The 22,261-nt window shown below is 42.0% G+C and overlaps 2 protein-coding genes across 5 annotated transcripts; one reads left to right on the top strand and one right to left on the bottom strand.

Moving 5' to 3' along the window:
* The first annotated feature begins 2,301 nt into the window (after positions 1-2,301).
* On the top strand, positions 2,302-10,691 carry prcc (proline rich mitotic checkpoint control factor). Of its 2 annotated transcripts, XM_014142287.2 has the most exons (8): positions 2,305-2,548; positions 3,067-3,313; positions 3,450-3,497; positions 5,924-6,403; positions 7,993-8,091; positions 8,339-8,485; positions 8,744-8,809; positions 9,147-10,691. In XM_014142287.2, the coding sequence occupies exons 1-8, from the start codon at positions 2,511-2,513 to the stop codon at positions 9,231-9,233; spliced, it is 1,212 nt and encodes a 403-aa protein (XP_013997762.1). In that variant the 5' UTR covers positions 2,305-2,510; the 3' UTR covers positions 9,234-10,691. The 2 variants fall into 2 exon arrangements, with proteins under 2 accessions (XP_013997761.1, XP_013997762.1); XM_014142286.2 differs by having other exon boundaries at positions 2,302-3,313.
* Positions 10,692-10,897: 206 nt separating this feature from the next.
* mrpl9 (mitochondrial ribosomal protein L9) lies at positions 10,898-18,338 on the bottom strand. 3 transcript variants are annotated; one of them, XM_014142290.2, is made up of 7 exons: positions 18,231-18,338; positions 15,742-15,901; positions 15,511-15,635; positions 15,282-15,335; positions 14,954-15,055; positions 12,850-12,933; positions 10,898-11,313 (listed from the first exon to the last, which is right to left on the bottom strand). In XM_014142290.2, exons 1-7 carry the CDS (start codon positions 18,321-18,323, stop codon positions 11,182-11,184), a joined length of 750 nt encoding a protein of 249 aa, XP_013997765.2. In that variant the 5' UTR covers positions 18,324-18,338; the 3' UTR covers positions 10,898-11,181. The 3 variants fall into 3 exon arrangements, with proteins under 3 accessions (XP_013997765.2, XP_013997763.1, XP_013997764.1); XM_014142288.2 differs by lacking the exon at positions 18,231-18,338 and adding an exon at positions 17,707-18,019; XM_014142289.2 differs by lacking the exons at positions 15,282-15,335; positions 18,231-18,338 and adding an exon at positions 17,707-18,023.
* Positions 18,339-22,261: the final 3,923 nt, after the last annotated feature.

Below are 22,261 nucleotides of genomic sequence, written 5' to 3'. Positions count from 1 at the left end.
CTCCCTAAAGATTGACTCATCATCGTCGGTGATCAGAACTACCACCGTCCTGTTGTTGGCAAACTTAATGATGGCGTTGGAGTCGTGCGTAGCCACGCAGTCATAGGTGAACAGGTAGTACAGGAGGGGACTAAGCATGCACCCTTGAGGGGCCCCGTGTTGAAGGTCAGCGTGGCAGATGCATACTTGCCTAACATCACCACCTGGGGGAGGCCCATCAGGAATACCAGGATCATGTTTCAAAGGGAGGTGTTCAGTCCCAGGGTCCTTATCTTAGTGATGAGCTTGGAGGGCACTGTGGTTTTGAACGCTGAGCTACACTCAGTGGACACACAGTGCTGCAATTGTTTAAGAGTGAAGAAGGTTGAAGTAGCAATCTTTCCAACCGGTCTCCTATGCAGAGGCATTGTCAATTGCAGAAGGAGCGTGTGGAAATTAGGAAGAAATGTCAATAGACATCTTGAAGCCGGGAGAGAATGTTTATTAGTTGAAGGATCCTGAAATTCTGATAGTAAAGAAGGTGGATTTTGTTGCGTTTATTGCGCAGGTGATAAATTATACATGCCAAACAAACAAGAAATCAAAGAAACTGGATATAATTGTGAATGTGGCTAAAAGGTTTTTGGATCTCCAGCAGTGGTGGGAAAAGTACTCAATTCTCATACTTAAGTAAAGGTAAAGATACCTTAATAGAAAATAACTCAAGTAAAAGTCAAAGTCACCCAGTGAAATACTACTTGAGTAAAAGTCTAAAAGTATTTGGTTTAAAATATACACTCCCGTTCAAAAGTTATGGGTCACTTAGAAATGTTCTCTTTTTGAAAGAAAGGCACATTTTCTGTCCATGAAAATAACATCAAATTGATCAGAAATACAGTGTAGACATTGCTAATGTTGTAAATAACTATTGTAGCTGGAAACGGCTGATTTTACAACACTGTGTACTACTCCCTTCACAGAACAGAGCAAACTGGCTCTAAACAAAATAGAAAGAGGAGTGGGAGGCCCCGGTGCACAATTGAACAAGAGGACAAGTACATTAGAGTGTCTAGTTTAAGAAACAGACGCCTCACAAGTCCTCAACTGGCAGCTTCATTAAATAGTACCCGCAAAACACCAGTCTCAACGTCAACAGTGAAGAGGCAACTCCGAGATGCTGGCCTTCTAGGCAGAGTTGGAAAGAAAAAGCTAAATCTCAGACTCTTTTTATTTGCCAGTCTGAGATTTATCTTTTTCTTTGCAACTCTGCCTAGAAGGTCAGCATGCGGGTACTATTTAATGAAGCTGCCAGTAGATGGCAGCATGCACCTTTAACGTTTGTTTGTGGCCTGTTATAATACCATAGAAGAAGAAGAAGACGAAGAAGAAGAAGGGAGCATGGCAGCAAACTGGTTACCGACGTAATTAAATAGGATCATAAACTGGGTGGTTCGAGCCCTGAATGATGATTGGCTGACAGCCGTGGTATTTCAGACTGTATAGCACACATATGACAAAGCATTTATTTTTACTGCTCTAATTACGTTGGTAACCAGTATATAATAGCAATAAGGCACCTCTGGGGTTTGTGATATATGGCCAATATACAACGGCTAACAGGCTGACTACAACGCTTGCGTTGCAAAATAAATGTTGAAATCTATATTATTCAATTATTGTACCCACACTGCTCGCACACGCCAATGAGCATCTGTGTTGCCAAAGGCTAAAATAGAAGTCAGTTCTATTTGTGACGCAGATCGCACTGCAAGTCCTTCCTCTCCCATCTCCTCATTGTTATACCCACGTGGGTGACTGAAAGACGATTGAGGTCAGTGGCGGTTATACACCTAATTTATGAAAGTTGCCAATGGCAATATAAAGTCCAGAGAAGAAAAGGCTTGGAAGGAGGAGAGATGACTAGAAACAATTCGGTTGACCGTTTTATGTGTGGATTAATTGTCAGAGTAGAGGACCTTGTGCATTTCAGGTAAAATAACAACTCAATGTTTATATCCCTGGACAAATTAGCTAGCAACAGCAAGCTAACTAAATAAGACAAATTAGCTAGCAAGTGCAAACTAGCTAGCTAAATTGCCATACATGTTTTAACCTGCGTGTCGTGATCGCGTTTGGTGTGGGGGAACAAAATACATTTATGCATGATGGTGCATGCACCCAGCCGGTTTGGGTTCCATGTAAGGACTGTGTCCAGGCACTCTGCGTTGCGCATAAGAACAGCCCTTAGCCATATACCACACCTCCTCGGGCATTATTGCTTAATTAGATGGCGGTGCAATGTCCTTTCCCCCCCCCCATTTCCATGAACAAATGTGCAATCCATTTTCCAAACTATGAAAGGCAGCAACACCCAACAAAGAAAGCATCTAGTCTGCCGGAAAACCAAACGAAGAAGGTGGATTTGCGTCGAAGCGGCGCAATTAGTAGCAGCTTGAACAATTCTGTTTTGCACGCATCCATCCATCGTATCAGAGACCCCAAAAGGATATGCTAGCGATTGCTGTTATTGGATGGAACCAGCTATTTTGGTGGAGAAAAGATGCCATGGGTATTGACTGCATAATATTCAGTGTAACCTTAAACTAGAACTAGCTTAACATTCACATTAAAGGTATGCTAAGCACCTGCTGAGGCCTTGTTTGCTTCGAGTCTAGTCAGTAATCGGCCTGTTTGGAACATTATTAACTTACTCTGCAGTGGCTCGACTTGAGCCGCAGGATTTAGCCTCTAGCTAGCCTTTGGCGAGTCAATTGTTTACAATTTGAAAGTTATCTATAAAGTTTGTCATAAATTTAAATTGTTGTCCACAATTTATTGGTTGTTCTCATGCAGTAAGCCTCGTATACTTGTACGGCCAAACAATTTTAGCCAGCGAACGTTAGTTATCGTAAACTTGGCAGGTGTGGGTCGGTGGGTGCAGCTAACTAGTTAGCCATATCAGTATTTACCCGCTACTTATGCCAAAGCTGCTCCAGAAACATCAACAATGTCTTTGGTAGCGTATGCTAACAGTGACGACAGTGACTCAGACGAAACGTCTAACGTTAGTTCCATCGTCCCGGGTAGCAAACGTGGGGGGCTTTTCGCACGCCTCCCTGCCCCCAAAAGATCTGCCTCAGAAGCACTAGGAAACGTGCGACCAAGCAAAGGGACAACACACTTCTCTTCACGGAACACTGTGTCAAACGATGGCGACGAGGACTCAGTTACCCGTTCTCAACCATCCAAGGGAGGGTTGCTTTTCGACTTACCTAAACCGAAGAAGCGAACAGAGCCTGTCAAAATCCCTATACCTGAGATAAAGAGAGGGGATGTAAGTAACAGGGCCACAGGCTCATAACCATGCTAGATGTTAAACATTTAATTTAGCTACAGACCAAATAACAAGTGCTTGTTTTGAAATGGATTAGAAGTGTTGATTTCAACATGATCCTATGTCTTGTCAACAGTCTGACTCTGATGAAGATGAACCAAGGAGAAAGAAATCCCTGCCCCAGGTAAAACATGACTTGCATTTTAGAAAATTTTCAGTGACAAATTCTCAGTATATTTAACCTTTATTTAACCAGTTAGGCTAGTTGAGAACAAGTTCTCATTTACAACTGCGACCTGGCCAAGATCAAGCGAAGCAGTGCGACACAAACAACAACAGAGTTAAACATGGAATAAACACATACAGTCAATAATACAATAGGGGAAAAAAGTCTATATACAGTGTGTGCAAATGAGGTAGGATAAGGGAGGTAAGGCAATAAATAGGCCATAGTGGCAAAATAATTACAATATAGCAATTAAACACTGAAGTGATATATGTGCAGAAGAAGAGTGTAAGTACAGATACTGGGGTGCAAAGGAGCAAAATAAGTAAGTGTGAGGATGAGGTAGTTGGATGGGCTATTTACAGATGTCTTATGTACAGGTGCAGTGATCTGTGAGCTGCTCTGACAGCTGGTGCTTAAAGCTAGTGAGGGAGCTATGAGTCTCCAGCTTCAGTGATTTTTGCAGTTTGTTCCAGTCATTGGCAGCAGAGAACTGGAAGGAGAGGTGGCCGAAGGAGGAATTGGCTTTGGGGGTGACCAGTGAAATATACCTGCTGGAGCGCGTGCTACGGGTGGGTGCTGCTATGGTGACCAGTGAGCTGAGATAAGGCGGGGCTTTACCTAGCAAAAACGTATAGATGACCTGGAGCCAGTGGGTTTGGCAACGAATATGAAGCGAGGGCCAGCCAACGAGAGCATACAGGTCGCAGTGGTGGGTAATATATGGGGCTTTGGTGACAAAACGGATGGCACTGTGATAGACTGCGTCCAATTTGCTGAGTAGAGTGTTGGAGGCTATTTTGTAAATGACATCGCCGAAGTCAAGGATCGGTAGGATAGTCAGTTTTACGAGGGTATGTTTGGCAGCATAAGTGAAGGAGGCTTTGTTGCGAAATTGGGAGGCGATTCTAGATTTAATTTTGGATTGGAGATGCTTAATGTGAGTCTGGAAGGAGAGTTTACAGTCTAACCAGACACCTAGGTATTTGTAGTTGTCCACATATTCTAAGTCAGAACTGTCCAGAGTAGTGATGCTGGACGGGCGGGCAGGTGTGGGCAGCGATTGGTTGAAGATGCATCAGCTATCTGGATTTGGGGAAGGAGAAATGGGGGAGGCTTGGGCAAGTTGCTGTGGGGGGTGCAGGGCTGTGGACTGGGGTAGGGGTAGCCAGGTGGAAAGCATGGCCAGCCATAGAAAAATGCTTATTGAAATTCTCAATTATCGCAGATTTATCGGTGGTGACAGAGTTTCCTAGCCTCAGTGCAGTGGGCAGCTGGGAGGAGGTGCTTTTATTCTCCAAGGACTTTAGTGTCCCAGAACTTTTTGGAGTTTGTTCTACAGGATGCAAATATCTGTTTGAAAAAGCTAGCCATTGCTTTCCTAACTGCCTGTGTGTATTGGTTCCTAACTTCCCTGAAAAGTTGCATATCGCGGGGGCCATTCGATGCTAATGCAGTAAGCCACCGGATGTTTTTGTGCTGGTCAAGGGCAGTCAGGTCTGGAGTGAACCAAGGGCTATATCTGTTCCTGGTTAAAAAAAAATTGAATGGGGCATGCTTATTTAAGATGGTGAGGAAGGCATTTTTAAAGAATAACCAGGCATCCTCTACTGATGGAATGAGATCCATATCCTTCCAGGATACCCGGGCCAGGTCGATTAGAAAGGCCTGCTCGCTGAAGTGTTTTAGGGAGCGTTTGACAGTGATGAGGGGTGGTCAATTGACCGCAGATCCATTACGGACGCAGGCAATGAGGCAGTGATTGCTGAGATCCTGATTGAAGACAGCAGAGGTGTATTTGGAGGGCAGGTTGATTAGGATGATATCTATGAGGGTGCCCGTGTTTACGGATTTGGGGTTGTACCTGGTAGGTTCATTGATCATTTGTGTGAGATTGAGGGCATCAAGCTTAAATTGTAGGATGGCTGGGGTGTTAAGCGTGATTCAGCCTGTAAATGTGGACGTAGGCCTTGCCAACCATACCTATCATGATCTAACCCCTCATCGAAGTCGCCACTAGCCGGCCTCCGCCCAGTACCCTGCCCTGAACCTTATTCACTTTTCTAGCCGGCTACCACTTGGTACTCTACCTAGCACCCTAGACTGCTACCCGATGTATATAGTCATGAACACTGGTCACTTTAATAATGTTTACATCTGGTTTCACCCACATTATATGTATATACAGTATTTTAGTCATGATTCATCCTATATAACTTATTTAAACATTTTGTGTATTGTTTGTTTTTCTAGTTATTACTGCACTGTTGGATCTAGAAACATAAGCATTTTGCTGTACCTGTGATAACATCTGTAAATCTGTGTATGCGACCAACAAACTTTGATTTGAGGACATGTTTTCTTTCTCTTTCCATCTCTTTCAGGGTCCTGGCACTGGCCTTTCCTCCCTCCTGCCTCAGCCAAAAAACATGGTTGTGAAGGAGATGCAGAGGGCCCTGGTGCCGCACACCCTCACCAAGCGGCCTGACCCAAAGAAACCCACAAAGCCCTCCTTAGGGGCCTCCCAGGGCCACCTCAGCTCCAGTGCATCCCCCTCCGCCATCAAAGCAGCAGCTAAATCGGCTGCCCTGCAGCTAGCGAGGCAAATAGCTGCTGAGGAAAGTGACGAAGAACTGGCCCCCGAGAACTACTTCTCCCTGGAAGACAGCGCCAAGCCTCTCCCTGCTGTGGTCCCCAGCTTGAACCCAGAGCCTGTCCCCACCTCAGGCCTGCTACCCGCTCCTCCAGGCATGCAGCGTGGTACATTCCAGTCAGATGCCCCTCTGGACTTTGGCGCGAACCAAGAGGGAGCTTGGGGAGGTCAACAGCTAGGGGTGTACCAGCAGCCCTCGGCAGAGCCTCAGGTATGGAGAAAATGTTGGGTCAATGGATACACTACATGACCAAAAGTATGTAGACACGTGCTTGTGGAACATCTCATTGCAAAATGGGCATTAATATGGAGTTGGTCCCCCTTTACTGCTATAGCAGCTTCCACTCTTCTGGGAAGGCTTTCCACTAGATGTTGGAACATTGCTGCAGGGATTTGCTTACGTTCACAAGAGCATTAGTGTGGTTGAGCGCTGATGTTGGGCGATTAGGCCTTTCTTGCAGTTGGGCTTATCAATTCATACCAAAGGTGTTTTGATGGGGTTGAGGTCAGGGCTCTGTGCAGACCAGTCAAGTTCTTCCACACCGATCTCAACAAACTATTTCTGTATGGACGTCGCTTTGTGCACGGGGCATTGTCATGCTGAAACAGGAAAGGGCCTTCCCCAAACTGCTGCCACAAAGTTGGAAGGTAAGAATCGTCTCAACTGTCATTGTATGCTGTAGCGTTAAGACTTCCTTTGACTGGATCTAAGGGGCCTAGCCCGACCCATGAAAAACAGCCCCAGACCATTATTCCTCCTCCACCAAACTTTACAGTTTTCACTATGCATTCGGCAGGCAGCGTTCTCCTGGCATCTGCCAAACCCAGATTAGTCCGTCGGACTGCCAGAGGATGAAGCGTGATTCATTACTCCAGAGAACGCGTTTCCACTGCTCCAGAGTCCAATGGCGGCGAGCTTTACTCCACTCCAGCTGACACTTGGCATTGCGGATGGTGATTTTTAGGATTGTGTGCAGCTGCTAGGCCATGGAAACCATCAAGCTCTAAACCAAGCGTTTTTGTGACGTTGGTTCCAGAGGCAGTTTGGAACTCGGCAGTGAGTGTTGCAACCGAGGACAAACTACTTTGCATGCTTGGGCACTCAGCGGTACCATTCTGTGAGCTTGTGTGGCCTACCACTTTGTGGCTGAGCCGTTGTAACAGCATTTACAGTTGACTGGGCAGCTCTAGCAGGGCAGAAATTTGATGAACTGACGGTGCCACGTTGAAGGTCACAGAGCTCTTCTGTAAGGCCATTCTATTGCCAATGTTTGTCTATGGAGATTGCATGGCGGTGTGCTCAATTTTATACACCTGTCAGCAACGGTGTGGCTGAAATGGCTGAATCCACTCATTTGAAGGGGTGTCCATATACTTTTGTGTATATATAGTGTATAGCTCTTTTTCCCTCTAGCTAGATAGATGGACAGATATAAGCTTTAAAGCTTAACAATGCATTGTGTAAAACTGTTGCCAATGCATCAAAATAAACTACAATAATACTCAACTTCCACAATTGACCAAATACAATAGACCTGCTGTGTATTACCTACTCAAATGTCCAACTACAACTTATTTTAGATGAGAGCAAATTATGGATATCAGTCTTACCAAGCTGATATTCAACATCGGCTGTACTGTGCCCAGAATTGATCCTTATTGACCCCTGTGAGTTTGGCACACAGCAGTTCGCTGTAAAATCTCTTGTTCTCATCCGTTGAGATGACTCAGGGTGGCGTAATGCTCTTATGTCATGTTGCATTGATACAGGCTAACAAAAAACATTATCCTGTTGGATAGGGTTACTACAATGAGGCTTACTACCAGGATCCAGAGTCTGACCCAGCATTGCCTGAGCCAGAGCAACCTAGTTCCTCCGCCCTGTTTGATGATGAAGCGGTAAGAATGTTTCTTGACTTGACATTGGTCTGTTGGCTTGTTATTGATCAGGAATGTGATTTCTTTCCCTGATCAATCAGGAAGTCCTTCCTTTCTGACATCCTGTATATCACTGAATTTGACCTACCCGGAAACCAATATCCTGCTCTTCTTGATTTGTTTTATATTGTCCTGATCACATCCATAATTGTCAGCATAGTTCATACACTTGAAGCGGCAACCGCTTCAAGATATTTTCTGGTTGCAGTTCATGAGGCTGCAGGGGAAGAGGAACAGGGGCAAGGAAGAGGTGAAGTTCCTGGAGATTAAGGGAGATGACCAGCTGAGCGGCAACCAGCAGTGGATGACCAAGAGCATGACGGAAGAGAAGCAAGAGCGCAAATCCTTCAGCAAGGTGAGGGAGATTTGCACTGGAACCATCCCCATATTGCTTACACTTGTCCATTCTTTTCAGATCTGTTAACATCAAAGGGTTAGGGGCTAGGAGCTGAATTGGAACCTGGATTGTAGTAGTGATGATGGGCTAGGGGAATAGTGGAATTAGAGTTGAGGAGTTGGTAGGGTAGGACTTTTTTCATGTCGCTTAGTGAGGATTTTATCTGATCTCAACCTTGCTTGGGCTGACTCCCTAACCTCTTCCCTATGTCTGTAGAAAAAGGGAGACCAACCCACAGGGCAACAGCGACGCAAGCACCAGATCACATACCTCATCCACCAGGTGAGTAAATACTGTTTACATTGCTTCAGTACTGTCTTGGAACCTAACAACAAGGTCCCATTTCAGTAGGCTCAAACCGGAGAAAAACAAAATGTGTTCCCACTGGACAAGTTGTCCTTCTCTTCTGTTGAGAGTTAAAAAAAATAAAAAATCCCAGTTTGGCGCCTACTGAACACAACTTGGCACACCTATCACTGGCAATCATTTTGGAAACACTTAACATGCATGGTTATTGGCCTCATATCAACAGACCTGGATTTGACCAGAAATGTGATTTTTTTTTTACAAGCAAAATGTGTCAAAGTTTGCGTTAACTTGTAATTTTGATCACCTATAGGCAAAGGAGCGAGAGCTAGAGCTGAAGAACAACTGGGCAGACAACAAGCTGACTCGCCGGCAAACACAGGCCAAATACGGCTTTTAAGAACCGTAACAGAAAGCTTGGTGGCATGCATAGCCCCCTCTGGAGATTTAGAGTAGTACAGTCCAGAATATTTTCTCAACATGGGGCATACTATACCCTTGCTGTGGGGGAGGGGTTACACACCTCATAGACCCATCCTTGGAGATGTTAGCACTGACTTTCCTTTTTGTCCCCCCTGTTTGTGGGCCTCCCTGGATTTGATACTTAAAACATTGCTGATATAAACAGTAGTTTTGGTGGTCTATTTTGTATTTGTTTATTGGCTGCATAGAAAATCAAACTAATCAGACTGCTGCACACATGGTTTCCTGGGAAATTGTATTTAAATGCAATTTTATGTGGTGGTGGTATTTCACCAGATTACACATTACTGATAATTGGTCGTTCCAGTCTGAGAATAAGAGGAATGTTTTCCTTGCGGAGTCCATATTGTATGTTTCCAATGGTGGGACGGTGACCTGCTCTTAAATTCTGTCAATCCAACCACAAGCTTCCCCTAGTTTTTTAAAATGTTAGGAAACACATTTTATGCCCTTGGTGGAATTTCCCTGTGGTGGAGATGCTTCAACCTGACCTGTTGGGAATGCATCTCTTTACTGGTATTTGGGGGAGAGTTAGTCTTTTTTGAAGGAGCCAGAAACTCCTGTCTGCCAATAAACACGATCATATACAGTGATGAGACTTATTGGAATTATAATGAACTGTGCAATTTGAATAAAATAATACTGCCTGTTCAGCCTGTGGAGAATCTTGTAGGATGTTGCTTTCTCTTCAGAGGGAGCATGGATGTGAAATTGGATCAGTTTTGTATTTTACCAGGTTTTTAAATGGCTCTTTTACCAGACCTCAACATTTACTGAGGATTTGGGAATCCATGTTTCTGAAGGGTGCTCTCTGCTCATTCTGCTGGTTTTGTTGTAGCTTTATATGGTGATGGCAGATACTGTATGTATAAGAAATATGCTACGGTGCATTCCTTGCTTACACTTACCCAATCCTTTCAGATCTTCAAGGGTGTGAGTGAATTAAGAGAAATGGAACTTGGAAGGGCAGTTTACTAATCCCATTACACCTGGATACCCCCCCCAAGAAAATGCTGAAAACCAGCAGTCAAGGAACTCGGTTCTACCTTTCGTGATAAACTAGCTCAAGTGTTTTTGTATATTGACACTCCTATTAAGTCAAAGCAGAAATAATGTAACCATGTTCACAACTTGGCATTGGCAGGGACAAAGACTGGCGCTGCCAAAAGCACCCCATTGAGGACAATGGTATAGCAGACAGACTACTAGATTTCTAAAGGTGTTACGGCTAACTATTTTAGGCACTCAGATCTTACAAAGGTCTGCTTTGCCAAGCTCATTAGAAGGCATTTCAATACTGTTTATGTAAGAGGCAGGGAAAATACCTTTTTGTTTTACCCTATACTGTTACAATAAAATGTATTTCATTTCCTGACTTGCCAGATTTGATACATGTTGTTCAGTATCTCAGCTCTTAACATTAAGGACAAACCGAAATAAAAATCAGTCAATGGTGCCGACACCTGGAAAACCAGACCAAGTTAACGGCTCCATCCCAGGCAGTTGCACTGTAACTACTCATGTGAAAGTGATGGCATGCATATGAAAATAATGAAATGACAGAATGAGACTAATACAATATACAACCATGAGTTTGTTATTTCATGACAATCTTGCACTTTCAAAACAGATCCAAAGATGCTTTAATCATTTTACACTTATTGTCAGGAGTCAAACAGAGTAAACCGTTCCGTGAGCAATCTACTACTGACATTAAGTACTCCAAAGCTATGTTTAAAGTTTAGTCCTCAATCGTGGGCTTCTGTCTTTTTCCTGTTTCTCTGTGGGTGGAACTTCTTTTTTCCTGAGTCGTCTCAGGTGCTGGGGCAGCTTCTGGAATGGTAGCCTCTGGAACAGTAGCTGCCTCAAACTGTAGGGACCTCTTGTACTGCAGCTGCAACAGTCTCCTGCTTTTTCAACAGTTTGCGCCCAGTCGCTGTAGGGTCTTCAAAGGGCACCACCGACATGGGGATCCGCACAGTATCTATCCCATTAACCTGGGGAGAAGAGGCAAATTAACACTGGAACCACAGGGCCAGATTACCAAACAGGCACGCAGGACACTAACCTTAACCCCCCCAGATGGCTTATGATGTTCATATGCTATGGCAAAATGTGTGGAAATTGGCTATAAAAAAAGCACATTTCTCTCAGCCTCACGGCAAATTAGTTTCCCCAAATAATACAAAATTCCAGATTTTGCGGGGGGGGCTCATGGAGGTAGGTGTGCGGGGTCCATGCATACCAATTCTGGCCAAGGCCGCACCTTTTGGGGAATCACCATTCAATTGCCTAATAGCATATGACATGTATTTATAGCAAAAATAATCATTTTTGGTTGTGTTTATGAAGGTCTTAGGTAACAGAATTCAAAAGAAAAATGTATTTCAAAAAACACAATAGCATTTTCATTAGTTTGTTACTCCAGGCCAGCATTTCCCAAGCTCCTCCCTGGGGACCCCAAGGGGTACATGTTTTGTGTTTTCTTCCCCCTAGCACTACACAGCTGATTCAAATAATCAAAGCTTGATGGGTTCATTACTGGAATCAGCTGTGTAGTGCTAGAGCAAAAACATGCCCCCTTTGGGGTCCCCTGGACAGAGTTGTGAAACTGCTGTAGACTATATGTAAAATGAAAAACCACAACAAAAACAATTAAAGTATTAATATACACCATCGCAAAGAAATCCATTATTTCATTTAGGCAGGTCTTAAGAAACATGCAACTAAGAACATTTATTTCAAAAGAACAGAATAGCATATATATTATGTTGCCACGAGTGCTGCCGTGTGGAACGCATGGAATTGCAGTAATTCTACAAAAAAAAGTTATATTTTGAAATAGAGCCCATCTGCAATTTTTTTTTTGTTTGGCAAATGTAGGTGTTTTAGAAACCTTTGAAGACATCTGACCTGCATGAACCTTGATCATATTGTCAGCCATCTAACTATTGTCAATGTAATCTTGTCTTTAAGCTAAATCTATTATTTTCATATTTGAAAATAGTTTTGATATAGGTGTAGTTTCGATGGGCCATTGCTAGATGGGCAGCCAACTGTCGGGTAAAGGAAGGGCGGGGAATGACATGTCCTCCTAAAACTGCTTAGAACAAACTGATATCTAAATTCTAACAACGTCAGTGTGTTAAATATACTTTTTAGTTAAAGTAAAGGACGGAGGGGGACATAACTTTAAAATGGCAGTGATACTACAATTCTTTATTCACAAAAGTCGTCAGTGGCGGTTCTAGTGTTAATGGAATGCCTTTAAAATCATCTCAACTATTTTGGCTCCTCTGTCTCCAGTTTCTGGGAGGCAACCATGCTCATCCTGTCTGATACCAGACCAGAGTCATTTGAGCTGCTGCTCTCTTCATTAGTAATGAAAGAGAATACTTATTTTGGTAGTAAAAAGCCAATGCTTTCATTGGAGAAAATTGCCAATAAAACCCACAGTTCCATGCATTTAGACCAGACAAAATAAAACAAAAATAAAATTGTCAACACAGTGAAATATGGAGTTGTGCCCTTACCGTGACCTCACACCAGTAATCTCCCAGGTCTTTGATTGACTCTTCCGGTAGTCTCAGTGCATGAGGTGGCACAAATATGCCCCGCTGAATAGGAAAAAGATGAGAAGACTAAATCAAAAGATTGCTTTCACTTCAATGACGGCTTCTCAGTCATCATTGGCAACCTTTGTTACAGAACATGGTAGAAAATGCTACCAAACCGACACCACTTAATCAGTAGAGGATGATTAGACATGAGTGAATGTGGGCAATTCCACGGTAACAGTGTTGCTGAGACTCCCAATTTTTTTCACTTTAACTTCTTTGGGATAGGGGGCAGTATTTTCACGGCCGGATAAAAAACGTACCCGATTTAATCTGGTTACTACTCCTGCCCAGAAACTAGAATATGCATATAATTAGTAGATTTGGATAGAAAACACTAAAGTTTCTAAAACTTTTTGGTGTCTGTGAGTATAACAGAACTCATATGGCAGGCCAAAACCTGAGAAGATTCCATATAGGAAGTGCCCTGTCTGACAATTTGTTGTCCTTCTGTTGCATCTCTATTGACATTACAGCATCTGTGCTGTAACGTGACACTTTCTAAGGCTTCCATTGGCTCTCTAAAGCCGCCAGAAAGTGGAATGGGGTGTCTGCTGTCTCTGGGCAAAGTATAGGAGCAGAGTTTGTAAGTGGTCAGCCTGGGGACAGTGAGACTGGAGATGCGCAGTCACGAGAACTTGCCATGTTTCTCTTTCCCTCTTTGAATGAATGCAACGTTGCCCGGTTGGAATATTATCGCTATTTTACGAGAAAAATAGCATAAAAATTGATTTTAAACAGAGTTTGACATGCTTCTAAGTACGGTAATGGAATATTTTGATTTTTTTTGTCACGAAATGCGCTCGCGCGTTACCCTTCGGATAGTGACCAGAACGCACGAACAAAACGGAGGTATTTGGATATAACTATGGATTATTTGGAACCAAAACAACATTTGTTGTTGAAGTAGAAGTCCTGGGAGTGCATTCTGACGAAGAACAGCAAAGGTAATCCAATTTTTCTAATAGTAATTCTGAGTTTAGGTGACCCCGAAGTTGGCGGATGTCAAAATCGCTAGCCGTTATGGCCGAGCTATGTTCTCAGAATATTGCGAAATGTGCTTTCGCCGAAAAGCAATTTTAAAATCGGACATAGCGATTGCATAAAGGAGTTCTGTATCTATAATTCTTAAAATAATTTTTATGTATTTTGTCAACGTTTATCATGAGTAATTTAGTAAATTCACAGGAAGTTTTCGGTGGGTATGCTAGTTCTGAACATCACATGCTAATGTAAAAAGCTGGTTTTTGATATAAATATGAACTTGATTGAACAAAACATGCATGTATTGTATAACATAATGTCCTAGGAGTGTCATCTGATGAAGATCAAAGGTTAGTGCTGCATTTAGCTGTGGTTTTGGTTTATGTGACATATATGCTTGTTTGGAAAATGGCTGTGTGATTATTTGTGTCTATGTACCCTCCTAACATAATCTAATGTTTTGCTTTCGCTGTAAAGCCTTTTGGAAATCGGACAATGTGGTTAGATTAACGAGAGTCTTATCTTTAAAATGGTGTAAAATATTTGATTGTTTGAGAAAATTGAATTGTGGTATTTTAGTTGGTTTTGTATTTCGCGCCGTGCGATGCCATTGGCTGTTGGCTAGGGGTTCCGCAGCAGATTAAAATGTCAAACAAAAACCAATCATTGAAAAGTTGAAACATACAACTATGCACAAGGACTACTTCTAACAATTTCAACAATTTTACAAAAACACATTTGCAGTGGCAAAGTTTGGTAACAGAATGATGGTTTGTGCCATCATTCTGCTACCCAACTTTGCATCTGCCCTGTTCTTCAAGTAAATGTGTTTTTGTAAAATGTTCAGTGAAAATTGTTAAAAGTAGTCCTTGTGCATAGAGTTGTATGGTTTGTTGAACATTTTCAACCGTGAAATTGCTACATTACTGTCTGTTTGATGAAAATGGTGATAATCCAACCCTCGCAGATCCGTGACTGCTTCAAGGAAGGATGAATGTACTCCATTTTACTGAATAATCTACAAGCCCAGTCTTACCTTCAGGAGAATCTGTCTGCAGACCATCTCTTTGGTGATGTCATACTCAATGGAGGTTCTTTTCTCAACCTTCAACTCCATATGCTTCAGGATCTCCACCGTCTGCAAACAAGACACACAGCTCAGTTGTAGACAACTGACAGACTAATGGTAGTAGGAGTGATGTTCATTTGCAAATACAGAAGTACAAACAGGATCTATTAAATATTATTCTAGTTGTTTCAGACAAACGCTTGGTGATGAGCAACACTGCCACAGTACACCAACTTAAGCAGGGGTTAGCCTTAGAAATGAGATGAACTGAAGGAAAAAGGAATGCCCTGCTCACCAGCTGTCCTGTGCGGGTTTGGATTCTCTCCTCGGGCCTCCCTTCATGTAAAAGCTGTAGAGGGAAATGATACGTCTGTTTTAGGAGGTGCAGTATAAGGACTGCATATAACATAGGGTTGATGTAACATAGCTGGATCCTACAATAAAAATGGCAGACTCACACCCATGAACCTTTTTCTATAAACCATACCCCCAATACATCTAAAGACTCAGAAGAAAACACTCACCCTCAGCTCCTCTGCAAACATGGCTTTGTTTTCTGGTGATGGGTAGACTGCCAGGCCTTGGGCCAGGAGGTTATTGCGTCCAACAGACTTTTTCACAAACACAGTGTCACCTCGCCCACCAAGCTCTGATAATAAAGCCACAAATACATTAGAATGCATGCATGCCCATTACTTCATGCTAAGTAATATCCTAGTCCGGATATTGGAAGAAGAACAAACAGGCATACGTACTAGCCACAGTCTGTGTGAGGATGAGTTCCATCTTCTCCTTAGGAGCATGCTTTGTGTCCTCTACCACTTTGTAGACCTGATGTCGCCGAGGGTATAGTCTTGGTGGGCGGCCCTCTTTGGACAATGGGACCTGCCACCAACGCTCTACCACAACTGTATTCTGTGCAAGAAAGAGAATGAGGTATAGTAGGAGAGTTTGGTTCCCCAGGGGTGTATTCATTACAGAAACCGTTTACTGTTTAAGAACCAGATGGAAGCAAACAGAAAACGTAACTAAAACGGGGAGGGACATACCTGAATTTGTCCAATACAAACTCTTGTTTAGGAATCATGACATTGTGTACTTGAGGAAAATAGGCATGTTTCTCGACTCAAACCCTGACTTTAAAATATGATCGATGGACATTTAGCTTAGCAACCATGCGATGCAGCATGACAACGTGAACACGATTGGTCAATAGTCTGCTTGGCAGGGTGTTATACGTTCCTCCATTCGTTGCAACCTGGTCTCAGAGCATTTCATACTATTCTGTATGTAAAGCCGAAATAATTAATTTGGTATGATATGTTACGTTTCGTATGGTTAGAGACAGATGCTTACTTAAAAAAAACGAATGGAGGGTGGTTGGTCGGGTAGATAGGTGGGGGTTGCGAGTTCAAATCTCACCATGGTCAACTTGAGCATTTTAGCAACTTTTCAACTACTTACAACTTTGTAGTTACTTTGCAACTACTGTGCATGTTAGCTAACCCTTCCCCTAATCTTAGCCTTTTTAGCTAACTCTTCCCCTAACCTAACTCCTAAACTTAACCCCTAGCCTAGCTAATGTTAGCTACCTAGCTAGAAACATATAATCACAGTAACATATAATCCAAATTGTAATTCCCATATCATACGAAATGGGTAATGGACATCCACAAATTAATACATACCATACAAAACATAACATAACCATACTAAATGGAGAGTCTTGGATTTACGTACAGAACAATACGAAATGCTCTGAGACGAGGTTGTTCATTGTCCAATGGGATTCCTGACTCCTTTCTCTAATATCTCTGTATAATTCACTTGAGGCTGCTGAGGGGGAAGACTGCTCATAATAATGTCTCGAACAGAATTGCACAAAACACAAGTATACAAGCAGTGGACACTATTTCTGTGCATTTAGGGCCCATAATGCAATTCTTCATGAAATGGGCATGGCTTCATTTTCAGATATGAAGTAAATGGCAGAAAATACAAATACATTGCTTTAGGTAATTATGACAAATATTAAGATTTTTTTTTTAAGCAATGTCAAAGTAATGACTTTTCAAATAAGTTACACATTAGGTTGGCTGACAATTTGTTAGCTACGCTAGCCTTACAAACCACATAGCATATCATTACTGCAGTTGCTTGTATGTACCGTTAGTTAGCTACTTAACATTAGTTGGCTACTAATACATCAAACTTGCTGGTATATTAACTATATGCCATCTACACTACCCAATGTTTACTGACTTGATTATTCACGTCATTCTTAGCTTAGCTAAGTGGTATAGTCGTTGTGTGCTCTCAATAGACATTTTTAATGAAGTCGTCAGATCTAACTAGTAATTTTATATTCTAACAAGATGCATAGAAGCAGCATCAACATCCAGTATACAGGCGAAGCGCTAGTACACTCAATTGAAAGAATAACGTTCATTTACAGTATACTAAAATTAACTAGTAGTATATACTCATTATGTAATATACATTATTGGTATTTGAACACAGCTCATGTGTTTGATATCTTTCCACACATTCTGCTCCAGCCATTACCAAGTGCCCATCCTCCCCAATTGAGGTGCCACGAACCTCCCGTGTTGGCTATAGTTAGCAGCACCCATTTAGCTTGCAACCTTATAGATTATTCCTGCCTACGTTTAAAAAACAGAAACATTTTATCATTCACTCAAAAACAAAACTATCTTTACCTTGCATGATGTTTGTGAAAAACACTGAACCGAGGAATGTGTCACTTTCGTAAACTCCCGGACTAGATCCTGAAGGACATGACGGCTGGTGCTCCACATGGTTGTCAAGTTTGTATTCAAAATTGCACAACTGCTATTTTCAAACTGTGCTAAAGCAAGGTGGCGTTAGTGCACCTAATGTAAACCAGAAGTTTGATGTTATGAATCAAACAAGACCTTGAAATTAATGCTAATCGGCTAGCTGGTTACCATTGACTATGCGCTATTGATGTGCGTCACATGGGCGACTACGAAGGAAAGGACCCCAGATTGGCATCTTAAATGAAGCCTGCAGTAACTGCTATCTTCCGTCAAAATGTTTAAGCATAATTTATATTAGGAATGATTTGAATGAAAACGTTGGAATTATTTTATGCAATTTCATAAAGAAACAAACGTGTGTGTGTGAGAGAAAGATAGTTGTGTGTATGTGTTTTGCTATGAATTCACCAGTGACGTTTAAGATGAGGGAGGACATTCTTTACATGTTTTTGTGGAGGCCAGGTCATCTGATGCATCACTCCATCGCGCTCCTTGGTCAAATAGCCCTTACACAGCCTGAAGATGTGTTGGGTCATTGTCCTGTTGAAAAACAAATTATGGTGTCACGACTTCCTCCGAAGTCGGTCCCTCTCCTTGTTCGGGCGACGTTCGGCGGTCGACGTCACCGGTCTTCTAGCCATCGCCGATCCACCTTTCATTTTCCATTTGTTTTGTCTTGTCTTCCCACACACCTGGTTGTCAGTGTCCAATGTCCAAAGGATCCTCAGCAGTCTTCTTCTTCCAGCCATTGGAGCTGGGTCGGGGAGATGGGGTAGAGGTTGATGACGTTGCAGGGCAGAGCGCAAGGGTGCTTTCCATAATTATTAAAAAAATATATATTTTGAATTCTGGCTGTAACACAGCAAAATGTGGAATAAGTCAAGGGGTATGAATACTTTCTGAAGGCACACTTAAATTGTGCTGCTTACTACTTGTGAATAACCATCATATTATTGACATAGCACATTTCATATTACATACTGTAAATTCTATAGTGTACAGTGCCTTCACCCATCTACATAATGACAAAGTGAAACATGTTTTTAGAAATTTTAGCAAATGTATTGAAAATAATACAGAAACATCTCATTTGCATAAGTTATCACACCCCTGAGTCAATACATGTTAGAATCACGTTTGGCAGCCATTACAGTTGTGAGTCTTTCTGGGTAAGTCTCTAAGAGCTTTGCACACCTGTATTGTACAATATTTGCATATTAATCTTAAATAAACTATTCAAGCTCTGTCAATTTGGTTGTTGATCATTACAAGACAGTCATTTTCAAGTCTTGTCATAGATTTTCAAGCTGATTTAAGTCAAAACTGCAACCAGCCACTCAGGAACATTCAATGTCATATTGGTAAGCAGCTCCAGTGTATATTTGGCCTTGTGTTTTAGGTTATTGTCTTGCTGCAAGGTGAATTTGTCTCCCAGTGTCTGTTGGAAAGCAGACTGAACTACGTTTTCCTCTAGGATTTTGCCTGTGCTTAGCTCTATTCTGTTTGTTTTTATCCTAAAACAATCTCTAGTCCTTGCTGGTGACAAGTATACTCATAACTTGATGCAGCCACCACCATGATTGAAAAAATTAAGAGTGGTATTCTGATGTGTTGCGTTGGATTTGCCTCAAACATAACGCGGTGTATTCAGGACATAAAGTTTATTTCTTTGCCAATTTCTTTATATTTTTTTCAGTTTTACTTTAACGCTTTATTGCAAACAGGATGCATGGTTGGAATATTTTTATTCTATACAGGCTTTCTTCATTTCAGTCTCATTTAGGTTAGTATTGTGGAGTTACTATGATATTGTTGATCCATCCTCAGTTGTCTCCTATCACAGCTATTAAACTCTGTAACTGTTTTAAAGTCACAATATTGGCCTCATGGTGAAATCCCTAAGTGGTTTCCTTCCTCTCTGACAACTAAGTTAGGAAGAGTGTCTGTATTTTTGTAGTGACTGGGTGTATTGATACACCATCCAAAGTGTAACTAATAACTTCATTCTCAAAGGGATATTCAATGTCTGTCCTTCTTTGCGTGGCATTGGAAAACCTCCCTGGTCTTTGTAGTTGAATCTGTGTTTGAAATTCACTGTGCGACTGAGGGACCTTACAAGTTATTGTATGTGTGGAGTACAGAGATGAGTCATTCAAAAATCATCTTCAACACTATTATTGCACACAGAGTTAAGTCCATGCAACTTACTATGACTTGTTAAGCAAATTTTGACTCCTGAACTTATTTAGGCTTTCCATAACTTCTAATGTGAAGTGTTTGACACAGACATGTATTTATTTTAATAATACAGAGCTTTTATCAAAAAATGGTTTTCTTCTTATCTACATATTGTAAGAATATTATTACTTTTGACTAATGGTACTATGTCAATGAAATATTTGTATCCATTGAATGTAAAGTACCTCAGTCTGTTTTGATTCTACTGAGGAGAGATGTGCACAGTGTGCAGTGGTGATTTTACCATTTACATCTTGGTGGGGCAAACTACAAAAAAAATATATATATGTGCATGCCAGCAAAGCCACTACACAACACTAAACAATATATTAATTGCAGTATAATGGTGACAAACGGTGCCGACAAACTGTTAGGGCCTACATAAAGCTGTCCCAACAGCAGAGTCCCAACAGCAGTCACAACAGCAGTCACAACACCTTACCACTGCTACACCTGGCTAGCAGCGGAGCCTTGTCTGGCAGCGAAACAGTTCATTCAGCCTCATTTACTGCCTTTTTAAAAAACATATCTCAGATGGCTGACTTGTTTAAACAAATGTGGTTTCTACTGACAATTGAGATGTACAAACTATGGCATAAGGGAAAGATGAGTGGATAAGAGGCAATCCGTAATTTCGATTAAGACATTACTGAGCGAGCTAGGATGGACATTGTCAATATAACTATTTGTTCAGCACTTTTGAAATGTACAGCGACAGAATTCAGAACATTGGCCATTCTTACAGTATTCTCCCTGTACACCAAGTCAGAACCGTAGGATAAATAAAGGAGGGCATATAAGCAGACAATGAAAGCTCTTACAATATTTGATGATTACATTTCTCTAAAACAGGCAATAGGCTAATTATGAGGGGTACATGATTACGTCATGTACCTACGTTATATAGGTATGCACGTCAGCTTTGACCTCGGTTTTGCACATCGGTGTGTTAAACTAGACATCCAATATGTTCACCGATATAACGTGCATCCCTAGTTCAAATGGTCCGACATTGGCATGGGAATCCCTCTTCCCATTTTGTTAGTCATACAAATCATACATTTTGCACAAAATTGTTCAGTAAACACAGAAAACCCAGGTGCAAACCAAAATGTATTTACAAAATCAACTACTCCCCTCTTTGACACATGATCCTCACCATGTGACAACTTAGCTAAGTAAGGGAAACAAGAACGTGGTAGGACTGGTAGCCCAGCCGGGCCCAGCCAGAGTTTCTGCACCTGGTCATATGTACATACACTTCCTCAACTCAACAGGACCTACAGATGATTGTAAGTCAGAGATATCAGTGGGAGAGAAAAGGTTATGAGCAGGAAGTGAAACCATCTGTAACACAGGGGCCTCCATGGAGACAGCCGCTGCCTTTGCTGCCAAGTCAGCCATAGCATTTCCTTTGGAGACAGGGTCAGAAGAGTTAGTATGAGCGAGGCACTTACAAACAGCAACTTCAGAAGGGAGCAAAATAGTCTTTAGTAAGTTATCAACAAGTTTTAAATGAGAGATTGTCTTACCAGAGGAGGTCAGGAAGCTGCGTTGTTTTCACAGAGTACCAAAATCATGTACCTCACCAAAGGCATATCTTCTATCTGTATAGACAGTAGCAGACTGGCCTTTAGCTAATATGCAAGCTTTGGTGAGTGCAAAGAGTTCTGCTGCTTGAGCAGAAAAGTGGCAGGGTAATTTAGCACTCTCCAATGTGGTTGAGGCAGTAGTAACCGCATACGCAACCAATGATTCTCCTTTCTCAGTATGCTGAGCAGCGCCATCTACAAACAGTTCCAAATCATCATTTTGCAAAGGGACATCAGTTAAATCTGACCTTAGTTTAGATACAAGCTCTCTATTGTCCTCGGGAGGCAACAAAGTAGCAGGATTTAACACAGTGCACCTCTTCAGGGTCACATGAGACATTGTCAAAAGAACATTCTGATAATGGAGCGGTCGAGCTGGTGTTAGATGGGCCGTCTTTGCCTGTGAAATAAGAGCATGTACAGCATGATGAACGTGTTACAGTGAGTTCACACATGGCAACAATGTCTGCACAAGCCAGCACAGCTTCAGTAGCAGCAGCCACAGCTCTCAAACAACAAGCCGGACCTCTTGCCATACTGTCCAGCTGTTTGGAATAATACCCAACCGGACGCTGCTTTCCTCCATGATCCTGTGTTAGAACAGATTACATAAAAACATTTTTCTCACAAAGAGGTTACAAGGT

This window comes from Salmo salar, chromosome ssa14 (genome assembly GCF_905237065.1).
Source record: "Salmo salar chromosome ssa14, Ssal_v3.1, whole genome shotgun sequence".
Lineage (NCBI taxonomy): Eukaryota > Metazoa > Chordata > Actinopteri > Salmoniformes > Salmonidae > Salmo > Salmo salar.
This window is presented reverse-complemented; position numbering and strand designations above follow the sequence as displayed.

What these genes read in the sequence shown, in the direction of transcription:
- prcc (XM_014142286.2), top strand. Translation starts at nt 2,987, where the DNA reads ATGTCTTTGGTAGCGTATGCTAACAGTGACGACAGTGACTCAGACGAA. An exon ending in AGCGCAAATCCTTCAGCAAG is followed by an intron (nt 8,486 to 8,743) that starts GTGAGGGAGATT and finishes CTATGTCTGTAG; the next exon opens with AAAAAGGGAGACCAACCCAC. An exon ending in TCACATACCTCATCCACCAG is followed by an intron (nt 8,810 to 9,146) that starts GTGAGTAAATAC and finishes GATCACCTATAG; the next exon opens with GCAAAGGAGCGAGAGCTAGA.
- mrpl9 (XM_014142288.2), bottom strand. Translation starts at nt 17,805, where the DNA reads ATGTGGAGCACCAGCCGTCATGTCCTTCAGGATCTAGTCCGGGAGTTT. An exon ending in TTTCACAAACATCATGCAAG is followed by an intron (nt 15,902 to 17,706) that starts GTAAAGATAGTT and finishes TTTCTTGCACAG; the next exon opens with AATACAGTTGTGGTAGAGCG. An exon ending in GCAGACAGATTCTCCTGAAG is followed by an intron (nt 12,934 to 14,953) that starts GTAAGACTGGGC and finishes TTTCCTATTCAG; the next exon opens with CGGGGCATATTTGTGCCACC.